Source organism: Xenopus laevis, chromosome 5L, assembly GCF_017654675.1.
Source record: "Xenopus laevis strain J_2021 chromosome 5L, Xenopus_laevis_v10.1, whole genome shotgun sequence".
NCBI classification, from domain to species: Eukaryota; Metazoa; Chordata; class Amphibia; order Anura; family Pipidae; genus Xenopus; species Xenopus laevis.
This window is the reverse complement of record NC_054379.1, coordinates 112,473,227-112,497,318: the sequence shown is the minus strand read 5'-3', so window position 1 is coordinate 112,497,318 and position 24,092 is coordinate 112,473,227. Positions and strand designations below refer to the sequence as shown.

General features: G+C 38.8%; 1 protein-coding gene across 2 annotated transcripts in view; it reads left to right on the top strand.

Annotated features, from left to right (window-relative positions):
* The window catches only part of LOC108716979 (guanine nucleotide exchange factor DBS), a 201,492-nt gene extending 185,924 nt beyond the window's left edge, over nt 1–15,568 (top strand). For both annotated transcript variants that reach the window (XM_041563266.1, XM_041563267.1), the window contains exons 30-33: nt 4,556–4,671; nt 5,176–5,288; nt 8,504–8,610; nt 13,147–15,568. In XM_041563266.1, coding sequence (XP_041419200.1) covers nt 4,556–4,671; nt 5,176–5,288; nt 8,504–8,610; nt 13,147–13,250 — 440 coding nt within the window. In that variant the 3' untranslated portion in view covers nt 13,251–15,568. The remainder of the gene's footprint in view (nt 1–4,555; nt 4,672–5,175; nt 5,289–8,503; nt 8,611–13,146) is intronic.
* The last annotated feature ends 8,524 nt before the right edge of the window (nt 15,569–24,092 follow it).

The following is a 24,092-nucleotide window of genomic DNA, read 5'->3' as shown; positions in this document are numbered from 1 at the left end:
GATGAAGCTGCATCATAATGTAACATCATATACTGTATTCCAAAAAAGTCATAAAAAAGACAAAACACAGGCTTTTTTTCATATTTTAATGTTATTATATTTACAAGTTGTAACTTTTAAATATATTTTTTTGTATTTTTTAACCATTTGAACTCATTCCACATTTGATTTAGGGTGGGCTCATGTCTAGGACAATAGAGCTTCTCTTTTGTATTTATTTTGATTCCTTGGACATTTCACCAGCATCACTAATAAATAAATATATATGACCTGTATGTACCCGCCATATTTATATTGACACAATCGTAAGTACGTTAGCAAAGTTTTGCTAGGAAGAAAGTAACGCTAGAAAAAATTCCCTAAGAAACTTGCGTGATGCCAAATTTTCACTGGGGAAAGTACGCCAGCAGTCATTTGTCAAGATGAAGTTTTGCATTTTGATAAATGCATGTATTCACTATGAAATAGCCTCTAGTGTAGTTGTATGAACTATGGAGCTTTCCTCGCATGTAAGTAAATTTGCCCCTATGATAAATTTGTGGATTAACAATCGTTTATCTGAGTGAAAATTTGCCTGTTGAAATGGTGTGAAACTTCTCTAGCACTGAGTTTGACCGCTAGCAAATTGTGTTATCATTAGTAAATTGACGATTGTAATTTTGGCTCATTTTCGCTAAAAAAAACAACTTTGCTCTATTGTAAATTTGCCCCTAAGAATCCCTTGACTGATTACATATGCTATTAACCTTATATCAAATTAAGTGTGCAACCGTTTTCATTCTATTAAAGCTTACGTGGATAAGGGCAAAACTTTTTTCAAAGCATCTATTCTTGCAGGGTTTGTTCAAATGCACGTCAAAATAAAGGTCATCATTCTTTTTACAACGTGCATATTGAGTCATTCTGTAGGAATGCTGTTTCTAGACAAATACACTAAAATAATGGGTATTTAGGAAAATATTTCATTACATATAAGCATAAGACAAACATACTGACTGAAATGAAAGAGTCTAATTTTCAAAATACTTAACCCATTCCTTCCCCCTGTTTTAAGTCGAGTCCCAGATGTGTGGGAAGGCTACAAAGGCCCGGGCATAGGGCTGAAGGATTTTAGGGGCGGCATGCCATCCAGCTGTATCTGCCTTGATTCCAAATCACTGGGGACAGCTAAGGAGATTTGATAGTTTTTTATATCTTCTATGTGTTAATCCCCAGTGCTCCAGACCTGCAGAAGGAAATTTGCGTATTCACGTGGGTGGGGACAAAGAGCGGTGGCGGGCCTAAAGGGTGCCCACTATGTAAATCCGGCCAGGATTATGACAGATTCCCAGCCAATCAGTCTCTTAGGACATCTATATGCATAATGCTAAGGCAGGATCTAAAATACCAAATTAGGGGGTAGTTGTTATTTTGATGGTTCAGCAGCTGAGTTATATTGCCACAGCTTATTCTGTAAATATATGTATATATCTCAATAGAGTTTCAGCAGCCACAGAAGACAGTTATGGGTGGAGGGAGGGGCAGGTTTTACTAGATGTGCAAAACTTTTCTTTCGTCCCTAGCTTTTTCCTAGCTTTTTTTTCCCCTAGTGAGCCCCCCACTGTGTGTGTGTGGAGTTTGCATTTTCTTCCTGTGCTTGTGTGGGTTTGTATGATGTACTCTGGTTTCCTCTGATACTTAAAAAAATATACAAGGAGTCTAATTGGCTTCTGTATGTGTGCATGGAATGGACCTTAGACGGTAAACCCAATAATAGTTGCTACTCTCACACTCTTTTTTCAATTATCTAGAAACCCGGGGCAAGGTATCTCCATGCAATACAAATACTACATACAAATCAGGAACATGCACACACAATCTGCACAACTTCTTTTAGACTTCTGTTCTTATCCACAGGTATAACTGGTGGAAATCCCCCCCCCCCCAACCTTTTGGCAGAGGGTATTGTCTGGGAGAAATGCACAAGGAAGCATTTATGAACCGTATCAATTTTGTGGTTTTAAGAATTAAGAAAAATGGTACAATTAGATAAGGACAGCTCCCATTGACTTCTATATGTTCTCGACAACTTTTAGTAGTGGAGTTATTTGTGGTTTTAACTTTTAATAAATCATGTATTTTTCATAGTTTAGAGCAAACAGAAAACCACGATTTTTAGTTCTAAACAATACAAGTGTGTAAAACAAAAAAAATGAATGTTAGTAAACCCTCAGACTGTATGCTCTACTATGTAAGATTTGAATGAAAAACATTTTTTTTAGTTGTCTTGGAAACTTCATAGTATCATTCATTTAGATGCAACTGGCCTTTATAACTCAGAGGTAGAATCACAAGGTCAAATTTTAAGTATGACTTTTGTCGTTAGTTTGGATTACTGGCTCATACATTTTACACTTTGCTTAGCTCAGGTTAGATCATACAAGTAGATTATTGTTCTTGCAATGGAAATGTTGAAGCCATATAATGCTGATACATGGACTAGATGATAAGGTTAATTTAGCTAACTATTGTTTTTTAGATCATATTTCAGCAAATGTAATATGTAACCGTGTTCTGATTACTAATACTGTATGTCTGAAGGTTCATTGGCATTTTGCAGGCAGGTTGGATTTATTTTTAGCACGCCCTTAGGTTACAATCAACAGGCATTTGCCTTTACATTCTTGTATTATTTCTTTTGTCTTGTTCTACCTATTAATTCAGTCTGATCTTGTCTGATGTTTTGGCCCAATGTGAGATATCTGAATTGGTCATGCAGATTAAGTAAAACACTGAGCTCTTCATTTGGTTTAAAGCATGAGTGGAAGTAAGGGGGAGGTGCAGCTTATTTATATAGTCTTTTGATGGCCAAATTACATGCCAGTGAATTGGCAGATTTAATTTGCTACTTGGACAGATCAGCTTTGGTTCAATGGAAATGCAGGACAATCTTTGAAACCTACTTTACTAAGAAGCCATGAGGCAAAAATCTCACAAACTGGCTGTACCTGTATTGTATAGCCTCATTTATTCAACAGTCTTAACGTTTCAGCACTTCAGCCAGAGTTATAGAAGCTCTCTGGAAAGCCAGGGGTGTACAAATAGAGACAGGATACCCCATGGTTGTCATGTGGCCCTGTAGGGGGCTAACTTAGTGCATATTTATTGTCTTCAGTAAAGAGCAAATTGGGTACATTCAGTGCATTGTTTAATGGGGTCATCTTCCCTGGGACTTGGTTGGTTCTTAGGGAGAATGAATTTATTAAATTGAGGGCCCATGACCATTTTTTTTATAGAGCCCAGTAATGCTTTCTTGCAGCCTACAGCCACTATGCATGTACATGACTGATATCAGTAACAAATAGCTATATATAAGTATATATATACTATCTTATAAACAATAAAAGACAAATGTGACCTGATTGTTGCATGCAAATTTTATTTATAAAATGTCCTTAATTTGTGTGTGTGTGTTTTTATATTATGTGCTCAGTGACAGGCAGATCCAAGTTCTGTCCATGTGTACACAGAACCATGAATGACTTATTAAAATACTTTTACCCCCAACCGGAGTATGGGCTCTGTTAGCCCACACCTTTGGTTGGGGATAATATTTTTTGCCAACAGGTGGCTTTTAAGTACTACAGGTATTGTGTTGTATACAGCTGCTATGTTAGAATGGACTCAAATCCCTATGGGAATGTGTATGCCAGTCCCTAAGTAGTACTTTATTTATATATGTAGCTATGTAGTAATTCATTAATATAAACAAATTTTGTTTATATTATAAGTTGCATGGCCCAAATTAAATTAGATTTAGAATTGGAGAAATAGAAAAATCTAATTCAGTTCCAAATTTTCCCATAGCCTTCTGTTGAGTTTTCAAGAGATAAGTTTTTCTCATGGAATTGAATCTGGCCCATGGTTTTATGAGTCAGAGTAAGCAAAGCAGAATATATAAACAGCCAAACAGATATTGAAATGACGGTTTTGGGTGGAGATCCCCTTTAAATGCATAAGGTGCTTTTCTTTAGTAATGGGATTTTACTTTTAATTTAAAGCAGGATAGTTATAAATCAGAAATAAATTGGGTATTGGGGAGCACCACCTATCAAACACAGGGGATGGTGTGCAGGGTCAAATAGTTAGTATGTAACAACAAAGAAAAATGAAAGAGCTGACCCATCCAACTGCACCCTCCCATCCAATGGCTCCGAAGCTCATGTGAATTAACAAATAAAAGTTTTATTTGTTAATTCACATGAGCTTCGGAGCCATTGGATGGGAGGGTGCAGTTAGATGGGTCAGCTCTTTAATTTTTCTTTGTTGTTAGTTATAACAGTCCATCTGCAGACTGTTGTGCAGCACAACCATTGATTATGCATATTCCCATACATATATGGCCTGCATTAGTAAAGAGTAGGTTTCAGTGCTTTCTTAAATGGGCAGGAAGCCAAATGTATGCTTCTAAAGTGAGATAAGACAAGTAAGATAATCAGATGTATAATATAGTCGGCATAATATCTGTTTACAGAAAGATAAATATCAAGGAAATGCTTTGTTTTTGATTTTGTAGGCTGGCCAAGACACATGAACTCTATGGAAACCTTCCAAGACTTTTCAGCAATCCCTTCCAGCAATGATGAACTTTCTAATTCTTCAGATGTTGAAGAGGAAATGACAAATAGCAAAGTAAGTGGCAGACCCTTACATTGCCAGGATGAAATTTCTCATATCTCAAAAAGTTCCAAAGCCAAGCTGTTAGCCAGTAGATCATGGGAAAAACTATTTACACTATTAAAAAAAAAAAGAAAAGAGCAAAACAATGAGTGTGATACTTTAGTTTTTCCTTATCTGGGCTGACTTTGCCTAAATTTTAGTTTGAGCTATGCTTTCGTGCTTATTCCAAATATGGGGTCCCATTATTTATAAATCTGCAAACCCAGTATTCCTTTGACATCTTTCAGCTAAAGGCTATTAGTTGGGACAGCTCTGTAATTTACCATTGCTGGCACCATCTTGAGTCTTAAAGGGATGGTACACCTTTACGTTAACTTTTAGTATATAAAATAATGGCTAATTCTAAGCAACATTCAAAGCTCAATGGCAAACTGTCTAAGAATATCACTCTCTACATCATACTAAAAGATAATGTTAAGTTTTACTACACCTTTAACTACATTTTAATCTCTACAGGGATCCAATCTGTTCCGTGTGGAAGGATGTTTGGAAGTATTGTTCCCCAGTGCACTCACGCTTCAACATGGTGATCTTGTACAAGTGGAGCAATGTGGAGACAGTGGACAGTGGTATTTAATACTTATCATCCATGTTCTATTCATTCCTATGGGAATTTTAGAATTGAATTCATCAATTGGTGAAAGTTAGAACTCAACATTGGAATACGATTCTAAAAAATCCCAGAGGAATGAATAGAACGTGAGTTTTTATTTATTATGTTCGAAACTCACATTTTGATAAATCTGCTCCCAGTTGTCATATACCTTCAAGAGATACAATTTGGACAGTGGAAACAGCCATGTTTAACCCCTGACAATCACATGCTCATTTTTTTTGTATAACAATTGACAGAGTCCGTTTTAACTAAAAGATTTGACAAATAGTGCCTCTCTAGTAACAGATCATAGTGGGTTCAGGAACTACTTTCCCAAAATCATTATCAGCATGTATAATGTTCCAATGTTTTTTAAAAACCTCTCCCAAGACCCTGGTGCATTCATTATATCTAATGCATTCTGGTGCTTTCATTATATCATTATATCATTATACTAGACCCAGTCCTCGTTTTCTAGAAAAATGTTTATCATCACAACGCTCATGTGCTATTTTATTTTTTGTTATTTATTAAGTGCAGTTGCACAACATTGTGTAAATCAAATGCTTTCATTAAAGTTGCTTGCATCTGTATTTTTGGTAAAAACATAGCAAGGCGCAAGAGCACCACCCAAATGCACACACAGATCCTGCATTACTATATAGTGAGGATTAAACGCTTTATATGTATAAACTATTTGATCATCTATTTGCCTTTAAGAAACTCTAAATAACATGAAATGTTTTGTCACATTATATAATTCTAGTAAAAAGCTACAATGTTAGAAACATTCTCGTTTTAATTAGAATATTAGGAGAATATGAACATTAGAGATGTTTTTTGTTTTTGCTTTGCCTGCATGCCTTTGTTTCTCCTACAGCTTTGCTTGGTAGTGTGGCCCTGTGACACCTTTATAGAAACGGACAAGTGTACTAAGTGGGCGAGACTAGCTGAGACTTTAAATGTAGAGTTTATGTGCTTTGGAGTGGATGTAGGGCCTACTGACAACATAAACGCTATTTAAAAGGAAGGTGTGTTATGAGCCTGATATTTGCTAAAAGGGACATAGTGTAAATAAAAAGGTATTGCTTCTGCCTTACAAACCAGTATAATATTGACATAAGACTTGCAGTGATATAAAAGCATGTTTTGCTTTTCTGCAATGCTCATCAAACACGTTTGAACTATGCCTTAATCTTATATTAAAGGGCAAAATATACTCCCCTTTTGACGTGAGATCTTTTATCTGAACTTCCAAAAGTAAATGTATTTTTATTACACAGACTTACCTGATTCCACAAATTGAAAGGAAATCATGTTACGTATAAAAAAATAGTTTCCCAACTTACCCTTAGGCTCACTGTGTAATGCAAGCCCTCCCCTTTTCTGTATCCATTTATACCTTATTATACCTTATTATACCTATATTATACTTCCCTTCAGTTTCTGAGTACAGTACATAAGCCCAACGGAATGAGTACATGTCAGTAAATAAGTTTGTAAAGGTCTAGTCACCTATAACAACCAATCATCAGGTACAGGTAGTATTTAATGGTCACCTCTACAAGCAAACATCTTAGGGACCATTTACTAATACAAGTGCAGTGTGCAGCTTTTTTACCCATCATGCAGCATAATCCCAGTGTAACTGCAGCAAGCACAAGTTGTATCTGCTGCAACTGCACATGATGTGCCAAATAAAGTCAATTGTCCTTGCAAATCAGGTTCAAGTCGCACCTTGAATGGAGATAATGTCACGTTTTCATAAGGCACTTGCATACGATTCACTGAGTGCAAAGTCTAGTGTGCCTATTGATGCAGTCTGCTGTGGAAACATGAGGCTACTGGTAGTAGCTCCAGGGTTCCCCAGTGTCAGCAGAAGAGGCAGGTAGAAGGCATTGGCAACAATGAGTGTGTTTGAAACAAAGTACCATGAAGAATTGCCTCAATATGCTCTCTCTATTGCATCCATTCTAGAGCAGGTGCATTTTCCCCTGTAGTGTAGTGCCACATGCAGAGAGGTCCCTGGAGCCCTGGGCTGGATGTGAACCATAAACATATTTTGGCATGCTGCAAATGCTCAGTTGTCCTCCCCTTGCACAGGCCTGTTTTAGAACATCCCTTTTCATTTTGCTTAAGGGCAATGTTCATTGTGTATAGGGAAAAGAACAATACAATTCCTTGTGGCAAAATAACTGTTAACGGAAATAATATGACATTACCCAGAATGCAAAGTGGTGGAGCCAGTGGGTGCACATATTTGGCACATGTATGAACACTGGGCTGTTTCCCATTTGTGCAAGAATCCATAGTAATCAATAAATAATTCTGAATAAGCAATATCTGATCAGTTGCTGCACTGATGTACCAATTGGCAAGTAACTGTACCCCAGCTAGGCCAATACAAGTTCATAATGTAATACATAATCCCAATAGTCAATCATTTTTTCCTGGCACTTTTCCGGCTTCCTTTGATTCTCTGGCATATCTGTGCATCTGCAAAATGTAAACAGACTCTTAGCAGTGTGTAGCCAAACTACCCCAAGCTGACACCCAAATCCTGAGCCAGTCCTGAGCCAGGAGTTTATCTTGCTATACAAAATGACACTGGACACCTCTTTGCAATAAACCTGTTGATTTACTGATTGTAAAGGGGATGTCAAGCAGTTCCATGTTAATTATTTAACATTCTATCAGGAATGTTTTACATAAACATTAAATTTTTTTAGAAATTGCTTACATCTTCTGTATTTTATACAGTCAGGGCTGAATTTCTGCACCTGGGCCTTGGTGGGCAGGGTGGGGACAAAGTACTGGAATTATACAGATAACTGCAACACTGATCTGATATAAAGAAAATAACATAATTTATAAGGTCCAGCAACACTTTCTGATAAAATATGATAAAACCTGACCTTCCCAAACTTTTCAGCTCAGTTCTGCCTTAATAAAGAGATCCTTCCTCTATCACAATGTTTATATATTACCATAGCTGGAGATTACAACAGTACCCCGGTCACAGTATACGCTATGCCCTTAGTCCTCAATTAGTGAGAGAGGATCAGTAACTACAAGTCATCTGAGATCAGTTGTCACCAGCCAGCAGAGGTGAGGCGTGTACCACAGCAGGGTTCCATTTTTGTGCACAACAGTAATCCAGTAACACTGTGTTTTGTTGTTTTTTTTCAGGTTAGTAAAAGAAGTGGTTTCAAAGAAAACTGCATGGGTACCTTCCAACATGTTAATTCCTGCAAAGAGCGATATGAAGAACATCTGCCATGACGATAACAGTACAGGTAATAAGGCAGCTTTACAGCTCACAACAATTTATTGAAGAAAGCTTTGAAATGCCAACATTCTTTAATTTTATCTCATACAGTATATATATACACACACACACACACACACACACACACACACACACACACACACACACACACACACACACACACACACACACACACACACACACACACACACACACACACACACACACACACACACACACACACACACACACACACACACACACACACACACACACACACACACACACACACACACACACACACACACACACGGCTAACAATAACATTTTCACACTCTACAGAAAAAGACCAAGGGTCTGATTAGCATGTGCTTAATTGTACAGTTATAGGACCTGTTTTATGGAAACCCTTTATCCAAAGAAAAATTTAATGTGAGGTTCTGTGCATGCATTTTTTTCTTTGAGTAGACAAATACACAGTAGCGTCAGTAGAGGGGGGCGGGCCCTGGTGCGTGATGCACAGCCGGGCCCCGCCCCCTCTGTACGGCCGCATTTGTCAGTGGCGCGTGAGCTGCCGGGGGCCTTGGCCCGCTCGCACCCCCTGCTCCCCCGGTAGTTCCGCCACTGCAAATACATAGACCTATACACAGTGCTCACCAATTGACAGCAATTAACCCATACAAACAATTGATTCATCCTTTATTCAAAAATCTTTGGATTATGGGAATGCCATCTCCCATAGACTCAAAAATGTAAACAAATTATTCAATTTTTTTTTCTTTGAATTTTTAAAACAGTACCTTGTACTTGATCCCAGCTGGGAAATACTTAATCCTACTGGATGAAAAACAATCTTATTGGGGTTTCTAGTAGGCATGGTGGTCCAAATTATGGAAAGACTCATTATCCGGAAAACCACAGACTCCTAGCATTCTGGATAACAGGTCTCATACCTGTATTTTTATTAACAACTCTAAACCCTAGTTGTACATAGCTAAAATGTCCCTGTATAGACTTCTATAAAAAATTGACTATTAAGTTGTATCAAATACTGCTTTACATCAACTGCATTCATTTGTGTTATCTCCTCATATAAGATTCAGATATTTCACTTGCTCAAAATTTATAGTTTGTGTGGCATATAAAAAAATAAACAACAATGAACCCCAGTTGAACAGTTGCATAGAACAGGACCATCTATAACATATGTACAGTTAATATAAAAGTGAACTTCCCCCTTCACCAATCACAATGCCTGCATTTTTCTGCCCTTCCCCATGCACTATAGCCCTAGCCCTACTAAATAACCGTTTGATGAAGGACAAAACCCAAATCAATCAGCATTTTAATAAATTAAATATTTCCAGTATGTACACATGGAATTTCCCTTGCAGACACTAATATGAACATAAATGCTGAAATACAGGTTCCCTTGACTTAGCACAGCGCCCTTCTTCCTTGGTAAATAAGGGTGTAAATATAATTGCTTCCTGCTCTAGGGCTTAAAGCAGGCAGGAGATGAACTGCTGAAAGAAGTTGCCACAGACACACTGTTTCCTGAACTGGCTCCAAAACCTATTTGCATATTCAAATTTAGATAAAAATGGAAAAGAAAACTACGTTATCTGAAATAAATCACCTTTAGCTTTCCATCACTTTAAATTCACACGATTGAATGTTTTGGATCTGGTTTGGACACAAAAGCTGGAATTGGCCTGTTTCTGAAGGGAATGCTGAACTGTATTCCTAATACAAATGTACATGGGGCCCTGTAGGAATCCATGAGCTCTGGCTGAAACTTTCACAGACACCAGTTTCTGCTTATTGAGACATGCCCACCTGGCACGATTGGCCAACCCAGCCCTGCAGCAGTCTTCTTGCTGTGTATACAAACCAACGTACTGTAGGAGCAGCGAGACGGAAATTTTATAGCACAAATATTAAATACTGGACCAAATTCTCTGTTACCTTCTGGGTTGCCTGGCAAGATAGGGGTTCCTTTAAAAGTCTGGAACAAGCAAAGATGACACCTTGCTTTATTTATAGCAAGCACAAATTCAGCACATTATATTTACTGGAATATAAAAAGCAGAACTGTATACAAATATAATGAAGAGCAATGCAGTCCAGCAATCAAATGTAGTAACCCCTTAAACCCCTTGCTTGTTGTGCACTACGTATAAATGTATGTTTAGGTCTGATTGCAGTACTCCCTTTATATTGTTGTGCACCAATCTGTCATCCGTGGTGTTCAAACTAGGGATGCTCCGAATTCACTACTGTATTTTGGATCAGCCGAATACTGAACCAAATCCGAATCCTAATTTGCATATGCAAATTAGGAGTGGGAATCGGAAAACATATTTTACTTCCTTGTTTTGTGACAAAAAGTCACATGATTTCCCTCCCCATCCCTAATTTGCATATGCAAATTAGGATTTGGTTCGGTTGGGAAGAAGGATTCGTCCGAATCTGAATCCTGCTGAAAAAGGCTGAATCCTGGCCGAATCCCAAACAAAATCCTGGATTCGGTGCATCCCTAGTTCAAACCAGTGCTTATGGTTTAAATTTATTATTAGATAGCCATCGGCTATTCCCAGAGATCACAGTGTCTAGTATTTAGCCTTGGTTCTTCCCTTAAGTCGTTAGCTATGCAAGGGTGACTGACCCAAATAAGCACTCTAATGAAGTCCTTCTCTGACTATCACTCACTGACATACCGGAGTTTTTTTGTGCCTTTAAAAATGCATGTTGAACACGTCAAAACACAAATGCATTTATACACATATGAGTTTACAGTGTGTTTTTTCAACATCTCTCTTTTTCAGTGTATTAGGAATGTGCATCATATGCAAAAAAAACTGTATGAAACTTGTTGCAATAAAACACAAATCTGAATGCACATTAGTTCACAGAGGCAGAATATAATAGAATCCGTTAGCTGCTGCATTTAGGTGTGCTCAAACCTGCATCTGAAACACGCGTCAAATACCCAAAATGAGCTCTATGAGAAACGGGGAAATTGCCATCACTGCAGCCTTGCCTGTACTTTACCCACCTTGTGTTCTAGGCTTCTCTCTCCCCATGCTGCCAGATATGTGTATGTTCTCTCCTTGACTTGTTCCCTTGCTTTTCTTTTCCCATCTTCTCTGAGTCAGGCACATGGCTTGCTAAGGCCTTGCTGTTTCTTCATTGCCTATTGCAGGCTGGACCTGATCTTTTTATTCGAAAGACTTTATAAATTGATATAAGATCAACAGAGCTCATCTGCTCAAAGAAATGAATTTAGGCTGCAGTAACTAGAATAGTAATTACTTGTTTTTTTAAGGGAAACGCTGTAGCAGCGTTTATGAATCCTGCCCTTCCTGATAAAAATTTCATATATCTGTTGCACAGTGACACCTAGTGGCTGACATTCTCATTGGTGGGTCTATGCAGCCATCCTAACATATTATTGGCAGGACTGCCCTCAAGCAGGTGAAATTGAATATAACAAGGCAAACAAAAGAAGCAAGTAGGGATGCACCGAATCCACTATTTTGGATTCAGATGAACCCCTGAATCCCTCTCGAAAGATTTGGCCGCATACAGAACTGATTCCGAATCCTAATTTACATATGCAAATTAGGGGTGGGAAGGGGAAAAAATTTTTACTTCCTTGTTTTGTGATAAAAAGTTATCGATTTCCCTCCCAGACCCTAATTTGCATATGCAAATTAGGATTCGGATTCAGTTCTGCCGGGCAGAAGGATTCGGGCCGAATCCTCCTGAAAAAGTCAGAGTCCTGACTGAATCCCGAACCAAATCCTGGATTCGGTGCATCCCTAGAAGCAAGCAATAAAGATATCTGCTTATTTTTTCTTCATTGGTGTAAAACAAATCAGTAGAACCTCACACTCCACATGGGTCAAGAGAAAAACATCCCCATCAAAGATTGTTCCAGTAGCAAGTTAAAGTAAAATAAAACAAAAGTAAATGAATATGGATACAGTATGTTGTAGTTCTCCAGCTGCTTAAAAATAGGGGTCTGGGGGGAAACGATACAGCAGAGGAAAGGTCTGTTGGTGGGCTGTGGGTAAATGCACATTTTGGCCATCTGGACTGAAATTTAGACTCATTTGAATGGATTTTACCAGTATTTGATATGAATGAATGAACTTGCTCTTATACTGATATATGGAGGTTGTGACCAGATATAGAACAGGGGAGGATGATTATATTGAACTGTGGAAATAATGTGGGAAATAAAACTCTGGCAAGCTCATATCATTTTAGATTTGCTAATGTCAGACACGTTGGCATATACTAAGTGTCCAACACCCAGGTAAGAATGGGACCACATTTCATGCATCTGGCTGTTTCTGTGTATAGTGTATAGTTAATTGGCAATAGAAGAAAAGAAAACCCCTCAATCCTATAAACTCCCAAGAGAGATGTGGGAGATGCCAGATGTGTTTTTGTTTTATTTTCCCAGACACAGATGTTCCTGTCCACATATATGGACTGCTAGTTTGGCTTCTGCTTTTTTGTTAATATTAACTCCTATATGTTTTTTCATGTTTAGCCTACAGCGATGCAGGTCAAACAGCATTGGCATCAACAAGCATGAAAGAGAAGCAAAATGAACGGACACGAAGCCTGGTGGCGGAACAGAAGGCTGTGAGCTGAACTTATGAACTAATGTGATTGTGAAACAGTATTCAAATTGTTCATCTAATGAAGTGGCTTTGAGCCATGGGGGAGGGGTGGTCCAGTAGGAAAATACTGAAGATTGTCTCGCATTCCTTTGCATTCCTTCACTGGATCTTATAATGGCCTATATTAGGCCCACAGTATAGGAGATATGAACTATGCACTCTGCTCTGTACAGCTTCTTCACCTGGAGTCTCTCACAGTAAACTCCTCTACTTGGAGCTTCTCTGAAATACAACTGTGCCCTTTTTACTTGATCTACTTGCTCCATGCTTTATACACAGGTCACAGTTTTACAGCAGGGATTGGTACAAAAGCACCTTGCAGCAATGCCAACAGATTATTTGCAATTTCCTACGCTGAACTTTTTTTTTAAGATATGAATATTGGCTGCATACTTTCTCATACTGTAAGTCTGGGGTTTGCTTTAACTGCTATTTGAGTGCTTATTACTTTCATCAGTGACTTGTTAGCACTCAGTGGCGACAGGGAAAAATGAGAATGAATGTCTCAGATAAGCATGATAAATCCAGTTTGCTACATTTGCTCTGCTCAGTAGATGAATCGATTCTGCATCACGTCTTTTGCTTTCTTTTTTTTCAAATGGAAAACGCATGAAAGCACTGTATAAGAAAACAATGGATATGGTACTAGGATCCAGAGCCATCACTGAGTGCTGCTGGGGGAGAGCGTTATGTCTTACACTGCACCCGGTGTGAAAGAGGCAATTTTACTGATATCTGAAAGAACTTTCTCATACATATTCCCATTTTACTTCCCTGCATCTTTACATTTAAATTCCCATACATTCTCCATTGAATATTCTCCAATTTCCTAAGACCACAGGAAAGAATTTTTGCCAAAAGTAATTTCTCTAGGTTTAGACTGCCAAACTACCATTATAAAGATAGAGCAGCCACTTTTAAATCTCATTTTGTCCATCACCCCCTCCATGCTAATTTTCCACATACCTTATTTCTTTATGGTGAAAATTTTCTTGGAAAAGCGCACTTACGATTTATGAGATGTGAAAATACACCAAGTTGCAAGTTGAAGTTAATTTTGGTAAAGTTAGTGGAGAAGAAAATTCACACTTTAGTAAATGTGCCCCATAGTCTGTAGGGTGGTTTCCTCAGTGCAAGTGTAGGGGATTAAGCATTAAATACCGTAGCTTTATTAAAGCCAACAAGGGAATCCTAACTGGATAATAACAACAGTCTTTAGGATGAACTTCTCTTAAACTTCATGGTGGGCCTTATTTACAAACACTGGGAATTTTACACAGTTGCAATAACCTATAGAACCCATCAGCATTTCCATTTCAACTGCCCTGCAGGGTACACTGTAAACAAATACCTGATTTAGGTAACTTCAGTGGTACAAATTTGCCCCTTATTTATAAATGATTGTCTGCTGAACTTCACTGCTCAATGGCCTATGGAAAACATGAAGAAATAAGAGTAGCAAGTCATACGTCAGCCTGAACATGTTCCTTGTCCATCTGTGTTTGGCTCCACTCCCTGCTAAAGTGTCAGTGATCAAGTAGAGGTTCTACTGGGCCACTGCACAATTCCATCTTTGTTTGCACAAATGCAGTCAGTCCAGTCTCTGGGGAATGGGGAGCTAAATAAGGAAGGAAACATTGTGGTTCCTATGGTTTTATCTGAGATACTGTTCTTTGTTTTGCTAAAGCAAAGAAATATATGCTCCCATTTGCTTACTAAACCAAACGTGATATGGAACTACATTTTACTTATCACAAACAATTCATACATTTCATATGAGCTTTTAATAATAACATTTTTAGACGACCAAACAGAATAGCTTGTACCCTTTTGGACAATGTCTTGTACCAAATTCCATTTTAGACAGGCTTTATATAAACATGGTATTTGACTCCAGTGACTGCTGTGTTGCACATGAAAGTGTATGCAATGGCCTCTGTCTGCAACATAATCTCCGTTTCCAAAAGGCTCTTTTGTTTTATTTACCTGCGACATAGAAGGACAATAACTCTCCTGGGAAATCTCTCAGCTTGGCAACTTAATATGTATTTGAAACTGGACTGATGTAAATACTAGATTGTTATGTGTATCAATACCTTTTTTCATTGTACTAAATTATAAATGACAGATTTCATCTCCATTTTTGTATTTACTATTTATAATTTAAAATTGCCTAAGGTTACATTTGCTCACAAGTCAGGACTTGGCCTCAAATATGCTGAGCTTTGTGATGGTGCTTTTTCATTTTTGTATTTTTGTTTTCATAATAAAAGATGCTGGGTTTGGCTATATACTGTTCTGAGTTCCTAACTTGTTCAGAGGTTAAAAGGCAGGATATTGTTTGACATTTAAACAGAAAGTTTCAGGGTTTATGATGGAGAAAGAACAGTGGTGTAACTACAATACAGCAGACCCCACAGCTGCAGGGTGGCCAGACCATGGGGTCTTCTTTATTGTAGTCCCCAACTCCATTCCACTAAAGTCCACCCACCACGGGGCATGGTGTGCACCAGGCAGATCAGACCCCCTGTTTTTTGGCGGGGGGGGGAGCCATCTGTAGTTACGCCACTGGGTAAATTCTGTAGTAATATAATTAACGAAAGTGCCTTGCAGCTTGGCCCATTCAATTAGCTTGGTGTACGTAATAATCAATCTCTTACATGGAACTGCACCTGGTGTTTTCAGGCAATATCAGTTTAAAGGTAAAGGAACAGTAACACCAAAAAATAAAAAGTATTTTAAAGTAATGAAAGTATAAGTAAATGTTGCCCTGCACTGTTAAAACGTGTGTGTTTGTTTCAGAAAGTCTACTATAGTTCATATAAACAAGCTGTTGTGTAGCCAAGGGGGCAGCCATTCAAGACAAAAAGGCACAGGCAGATAACAGTTAAGGAAATAGTATGCCATTGTATGCATACTATTGTATGCCATTGTAATTGTAATTGACTTTGTATAATGTAGACAGTGAGACAATTTGCAGATTGTCTTTCTGGTTTTGTTTTAAAGTTGTAGTTTTTGAATTATTTAGTATTTTGTTCAGCCTTTTTTTCTAAAAGATGAATAGGACGTCAATAGAAAGCAACAAGAAACAATAATAACAATATTGTACTTTCACAGAGGTGTCAGGGTCATTGACCCCCCCATTTAAAAGCTGGATTCAGAGATTCAGAAGAGGAAGGTACATATTTAAAAAAAAATTAAAAAATCATATTAAAAGTTAAAGAAAATCCCATTTATGCACAGACGATTATATTCTATATTTTCAGCTTGATTGTTTTGGTCACTAAGCTCCAGCAAGTAAAAACCAGACCAGAACATGTTAACAAGAAGCAGGGAAGCTCCTGGGCTATTGTCAGGGGGCCTATCGGCTACCAGCGGGAGTAGTCCGGACCAAGGAGGAAGCCCAGGGACAGAAGGTCGTGGTAGCCGAAGGTGGTCAGGTCACAGGCAGCAGTTCACAAAGTCCAGAACAAAGCAGAGATCAGAAATCCAATAAACAATAGAGAAGTAATACAATAACACCCAGGAATGCAGACAAACAAATTCTATAATCGGGCATTGAACCCGTGACCCAGATGGCCTTTTAAGTTCAAATTTCGCGCCATGCGCGTGACATCATTGCGCCGGCGTCAATACGCCCGCACCTCAGTTCCCATGTGTGATCCATGGGCGCCACCATCTTGGATGCGACTCCGCATGTACATCAGAGTGTGCCTCCCACGAGCATTCTTCAGGACCAAAGCCCTTCCATTTAATGAGGAATTGGAGAGAACCCCTGGAGATTCTGGAGTCTAAGATTTTTTCCACCCCGTCCACAGAGATAGCTGAAGGGGGAGGTTGACCAGAAGAAAACGATTGGAAATTGCTGGTTTCACCAGGGAGACATGAAACACGTTGGGAATTCGTATCTCAGGGGGAAGCTGAAGTCTAACGGTCACGGGATTGACAATCTCCACAATGGAGAATGGACCAACAAATTTTGGACCCAACTTGGGAGAAGGCACTTTTAAACTAATGTTTCTAGTGGATAACCACACCTTGTCACCAATCTTGCATGGAGGAGAGGACCTGCGTCTCTGATCAGCAAAAGTCTTGTGCACAAGAGCACTCTTTTCCAAACTCGATTTGGTTGCAGCCCAAATTGCAGATATATGAGCTGCATGATCATCTGCAGCAGGGACATCAGACAAAACAAAGTCTTGTGGAAAAGCTTGACGATGCTGTCCGTGCACAGTCATAAAATACTTTCCAGTGGAGGTGTGGCATGCATTATTATGAGCGAATTCTGCCCACGGGAGGAGATCCAACCAATCATCTTGACAAAGGGAGACATGATTCCTCAGGAATTGCTATAATGCTTGGTTCACCCATTCTGCTGCCCGATTGGTTTGGGGATGGTAGGCAGAAGAGAGAACTGAAGAGTGATACCTAAGTCTTTACATAAAGAACGCCAGAACTTAGCTGTAAATTGAGATCCCCTGTCAGAGACTATCTCAGCTGGGAAGCCATGCAACCAGAAAATAAATTAGATGAAGAGCTGAGATAGTTCCACCACGGAGGGAAGTTTTCCGAAAGGAATGAAATGTGCCATTTTGCTGAAGCGGTCAATGACTACCCAGATCACTGTGTTCCCTCTTGAGGGAGGAAGCTCTACAATGAAGTCCATTGCTAAGTGAGTCCATGGATGAGAGGGGATGGGTAGAGGTTTTAATAACCCGCTAGGGCGAGTATGGCTAGCCATGGAAGTAGCACAAATAGTACAGGCAGCAACAAAGTCTTTGACATCTTTACAGATAGTCGGCCACCAGAATAGGCGTCGTAACAGTTCAAGAGTCTTTTCAGGACCAGGATGTCCAACTTGCTTGGAACAATGAGTCTGTTGTAGGATGGGCAAGCGAAGCTCAGAGGGTACAAACACCATCCCAATAGTCAGTAGGAGCGAAAAACTGGCCAGCCAGGATTTGTTCGGCAAATTGAGGAAAAAGAGATGCAATAATTTTGACTTTCAGGGAAACGATCCACCGGAGTGAAACTTCGGGATAGTGCATCAGCTTTGGGACAAGATAGCACCGGCTCCAACCTCAGATGCGTCCACCTCCATGAAGAAGGGTAACATAGAATCAGGATGACAGAGAACAGAAGCAGAGATAAAGGCATCCTTCAGAGACTGAAATGCTTCTATAGCTGAAGGAGGCCATGAATTGGGTTTACCCCCTTTTCGGATGAGAGCAAGAATTGGAGTAATGCGGGAGGAGAAACTTTTGATGAATTGTCGGTAGTAGTTCGCAAATCCGATGAATCTTTGTATCGCTTTGGTGCTCAAAGGAAGGGGTCACTCTTGGATCGTGGGAACTTTGGTAGGATCCATCTCAAAACCCTCTGGAGAGATGATATAACCGAGGAAAAGGATCTTGGTAACTTTAAAGACACACTTCTCAATCTTGGCAAAGATCTTTTGCCCCTTTCAGTTGGTCAAATAGTTCAGCGATAATCTTGTTAAGTCCACGATAATCTATGCAGGGACGCAGACCACCGTCCTTCTTCTCCACAAAGAAGTCAGCCCCTGCAGGAGAGGTAGAAGGACGATTGTCAGGGGGCCTATCGGCTCCCAGCCAGAGTAGTCTGGACCAAGGAGGAAGCCCAGGGGCAGAAGGTCGTGGTAGCCGAAGGTGGTCAGGTCACAGGCAGGAGTTCACAAGGCAGGCAGCAAAGGGTCAAAGTCCAGAACAAAGCAGAGATCAGAAATCCAATAAACAACAGAGAAGTAATACAATAACACCCAGGAATGCAGACAAACAAATTACATCTGGCATTGAACCCATGACCCGGATGGCCTTTTAAGTTCAAATTTCGCGCGTAAAGGTCGTTAATGAACCTATAACTGTAACATTCTTAGCCTACTTTTTTGGTAAGATTTAGTTCTTCTTTAATGGGTAAATACACTTGCACTGAAGTGTTCTTTGCACGTTTAAATCCAGGATAGAACCAACAATTCCACTTTCAATAATAAACCCCACAATATAAGCCTTATCAACCTACACTTAGGAATAATGGGAGCAGATATGGAAATATCCAGAGTTGGACTCCGCCATCGCTCCCCCGTCTGTCCTCCAACGTTGCTTCCCAACTTCCCTCCCTAACCAGATCACACCAAAAGTAAGTAAAGCTGCACATGTGGGGGCCCCTGGGGTAGGAGTCCTAGTGGGCCTCGCACACCCAAGTCCGACCCTACAAGTACCCTGCTTGGCAGGGCTACCGACAGAGTAATAACTGCCCCTTTTTATCCTTTGTCATCCAAATAATTGCCTTGTATGAAAAGACTGGTGTACATATATTTGATATGTCTCTGGTATACTGTAGATTGTGTTGTGCTATACCCATTGCCGGTATGGAACTCTGCCGGGAAAAGATACATATCAGACTTGTTGTGTCTCTGACATTTATTGCAATAATTAAAGCAGTGTTTTGTGCAGCTGTGCACTTCCAATGACTGTACATTGTGGCCCAGAATTGAATTATCTATTAGCAGAATACCAGGCACCCTGAGGTCACTTCTCAAGACCAGTACAGTTACATTTGCACAAAATAATTTTCTAATTATTCATGAATTCCCCTCATCTCCTACCACTTTGAGGTTCTCACGCCTGAGTATGTTTTTGGCAGCCATAACCCATGCTCCCATCCAAAACACTTGTGTAGGGACCAAGTTCCAGGAAGCTAAAATATAAGCTAATTTATATTTTTTTTATTTATTGACAGAGTCATTTTAAATTTTGCTGACTTTATCAGAATGCAAAAGATTTAATGTGATGAATAAATGAATTCAAAAGCAATTGACACCACTGCCTAGTAGAGGGCTTTCTATTCACATGTAGCAAGTCCTTATCAAATACCCCTTCATTTTTCCTTCGTTGATCTTTCAAGGGGTGAATCGCCTTTAAATTAATTTTTCGTAAGTTATAGAATGGCCATTTTTGTTAATTTATTTTTTTATAGTTTTTTTTTAATTTGCCTTTTTCTACTGACTCTTTCCAGCTTTCAAATGGGGGTCACAGACCCCATCTAAAAAAACAAATGCTCTGTAATGCTACAAATGTATCATTTGATTTCTCATATTTCTGTTCAGACTCTGCTATTCATATTCCTGTCTCTTATTCAAATCAGGGCATGGTTGCTTGGGTCATTTGGACTCTAGTAAAAATTTGCAGCCTAACCTAATTTAATGTAATAATATCTTTTTTGTTGTGTCTGCTAAAGTAGCACTCTGTCCAAATCTGTGATAAAAAGTAGTACATTTATGCTAGTCACTGAGTTCTTCAGGGCTGCTGTACCCCAACGAACTTCAACAGGACACATTTATCAATGGTAAAAGAAACAGTTTACTCAAAAATTCCATCTACAAAATTATTATCTTATACAGACTTTTGCAGTACTTCTTGGATAATTCAAATATACATGTGCACAAGGGTCAACCCTTGTTTGTAAACACATAGTAGAATACAGAGTGGAATATATTAAAAATGTCACTGAGAGAAACATGTGGTCATGTTGCTGCAGTGGGAGACAAGGGCTTCTCATCTGGGTTCAGCCATCAACTATATGTTGGCAGTGTGTAAACAGTCGGTAGTAATAATAATTATTATTATAAAATTTGGGATGGGGTACATGATTCCCTTTCTGCAGCTACTGTCGCTCAAAAAAGAGCAGCCAATAGGTCCTGTAGGGAGGCACCCACATATCAGGTGGGAGACCCAGTCTGGTTATCCACAAAGAATATTAAACTTACAGTAAGATTCCTTCTCTCAAATTGGGCCCCAGGTCCATTGGTCCATATTTTATTGTGGAGATCTTTAATCCTTCATTGGTCCATCTCAAACTGCCTGATAATTTAAAGATCTCCAACTCATTTTATGTCTCTCTTTTAAAACCAGCCATGCAGGTTTTACAGCAGTCTATTCCTCCTCCAGTGTTGGTAGAGGGTCAGCCTGAATTTTTAGTAGAATAGGCATTGGGATGGTCCATTATTTGAAGGGGTGCTGACCATAAGATGTAAACCTTTTCTAAGCTTATTGCAGGTTCTTAATGGTAATTTTAAGTAATGTGTTCATATAAAAAAAAAGAAATATAACAAAATATCTATACATATGTCAAGAGAGTATACTTTATTATAAAGTACAAGTCCGGGGGGGGGGGGATCCTGCCAAATCTGATTCCCACTGCTGTAATGTAAATCAGATCACATAAAATCAGATGGTGTGTTTTGTTCATTTCAACATTGAATGTATTTCAAGAGGAGAAAAAGTCAGTCAGACACAATCAGATTTTATCTCTTTCAATGAAGATGCTGCATGCAATGTTCACATGCAACACGTGTGTCACATCGGATGGCAAACCTTCCATGTAATTTACACATCAGATTTTTGTATCAGTCCCGTTATATTTTTATTTTTTTTGTAACTTATGTTTTATTTGCAATTTTGTCAGTAAATAAAGCACTTTGTGGTACATACAAACATCAAAGTAATGCATATGTCACAGGTTAGTGCAAAACAACATAAAGAAAAAGAAAATAAAAAGGGGCTCCAATAGGAGCAAAAGACATTGTAGTGCAACAGGCATTTGAATTGGTTATATGGAAGGCAGGGATAATCTTAGGCTATGGTGAACTACATACATATTGGGGAACAAAATGAGCAATGAGGAGGTGGGCGCAGGCGTGGAGATAGAGCCAGTTATATGACCAAAGGACATGGGCATCATGGCGTAATATGGGAAGGACTGCACAAGGGTCTCAATGATTGCTACAAGGCCAAACCCCTAAGTTCCCACAACGACCAGACCTTGAGGTAGTAATCCATCCTGTTTTGCATATAGGCAATGTTTGACTCAAATATTCTGTTGCTGTTAACTCTCCGGATGATTTCGGGCTTAGTTGGCGGAGTTGGATCCTTCCATCTGGAGGCAATTGCTAGGCGAGTAGCCGTTAAGATCTGATTCACTAGAGCCTGACCACTTCTACATAATTTGGGGATGGGTTTACCAAGCACGAGAACAATCGGATCCACAGTCCCATTATATTTTGACCCATGCGACTACATCCGACTTGTAGGATGCGATCTGTCGATCCAATACCATCCAACAAAACTTCCTGTGGAGTTTAGCTGGAATTTACTTGGTAGTGGCAAAGGCATAACGTACATGGCCACATCACTGTAGAGTAAGTACCCTGTATTTTTGACACTTAACTCGTCCTGTAACTGAAAATGCTTAGGAATGATCCAATTGTGCAACAGATTCAGTATGTAACAAATATAATCTAGTTGAGTTAAAATGTATTTACTAAATCACCACTCTACGACACCTGGGAAAGTACTGGGGCTTTCACATACAACATTTTTAGTAAACTAAAAAATAACTTTTTGAGGCCTATTATGCTGTGTAAAACTAAAACAGAAAAAAATGGTGTAAAAAAAGCTTTGAAAAATAAATGGCGAATTTATTCATTTTACACCATGTGAAAGCCGGACTTACAACCACTACTTTATATTGCTCCAGACCTTTGTAAGTAAGTTCCGTTGCTCAAAGAAAAAAATTTATGCCGTTTTTTAAACAGCCTGGTAATGTGTAGTGAATTACTCCTCTATATTTTACACCACATAATAAATCCACCCCTTTGTGTGTATGTTCTTATACTGAGATGTTTCACGAGGCAAAAAATGCAATCTGTGTTTGAGTGATAGGAAAAAGTGATTTAAAACATCTATCAAATGCTGTAGTATTCAGTCCACAATCCCTGTATCAACTCAATCTTTTCTCACTTTAAAAATTAGACCAAAAACCCGAACCCGTATTTCCTTAATTTACCAATAATTCTTCTTGAAAAAGTTGGTGCGAAAAAACGTTGCAACAACTTTTTCGAACTGACACTACAAAAACTTAAATTTACCTGATTATCGTGTGAAAAAACGACGCAGAAACATCTTCAGGGACATCTGCCATTGACTTCTACATGATATATAAAATCCGAAAAACTGATTTAGCACTAAAAAGCTCGGGAGATTGATCACGTAGCAGATCAGGCAGTGGACAAAGGAATGAAAAGGAGAAAAAGAATATAAAGTGTAGTAGATTTCTCAATGTTGTAGTTCTACAACTTCATCCACTCTCACATGCTGGCCTTATTTACCTCCACAGTGTGTATGGGTTACAATTCACACTTTTTAAATGCACCACTTGTTAGTGATTGATGGGTACTCGCCAATGTAAAAATTGTTTCTGCAAACATCAAATTTCCTAAATACAATCAATTAAAAAATTCTGCATTGTTTCTGGAATAATCAAGTTCATCTTCATTATTCCTCTCTCAGCATCTGTTTTTCTTTATTCTGTCTACATGCAGGAGTTGTGTGTCAGATAATCATTGACAGTTAGATGCAATATATCTTATAAAGGGGCTCCTTTAACCTAGAAGATGTATTAGAGCTCACTCTCTTACAATCACCAGAAATCATGTCTCTCTACATGCAGAATTTGTGCAAAGGGCAGTTATTTTGTTACATTTTGTTTGTACTGGAATCAGTTAGGAAAGGAAAATAAGGAAAGGAGCCTCTCTATAAGATATATTGGATCTAACTGTCAATGATTATCTGACACCCAACTGCTGATGACGTTCATATCAAATTTTTATTTGCGCGATAGTTCCCCCTTAACTTTGACAGGTTTTACATGGAGTATTTTGGGATTTGGATTTTTAGCAGCTTTATCTCCTATATTTTCCTCTAAAAATGCAATTTTTCCGCTTTAAAAACTCGAC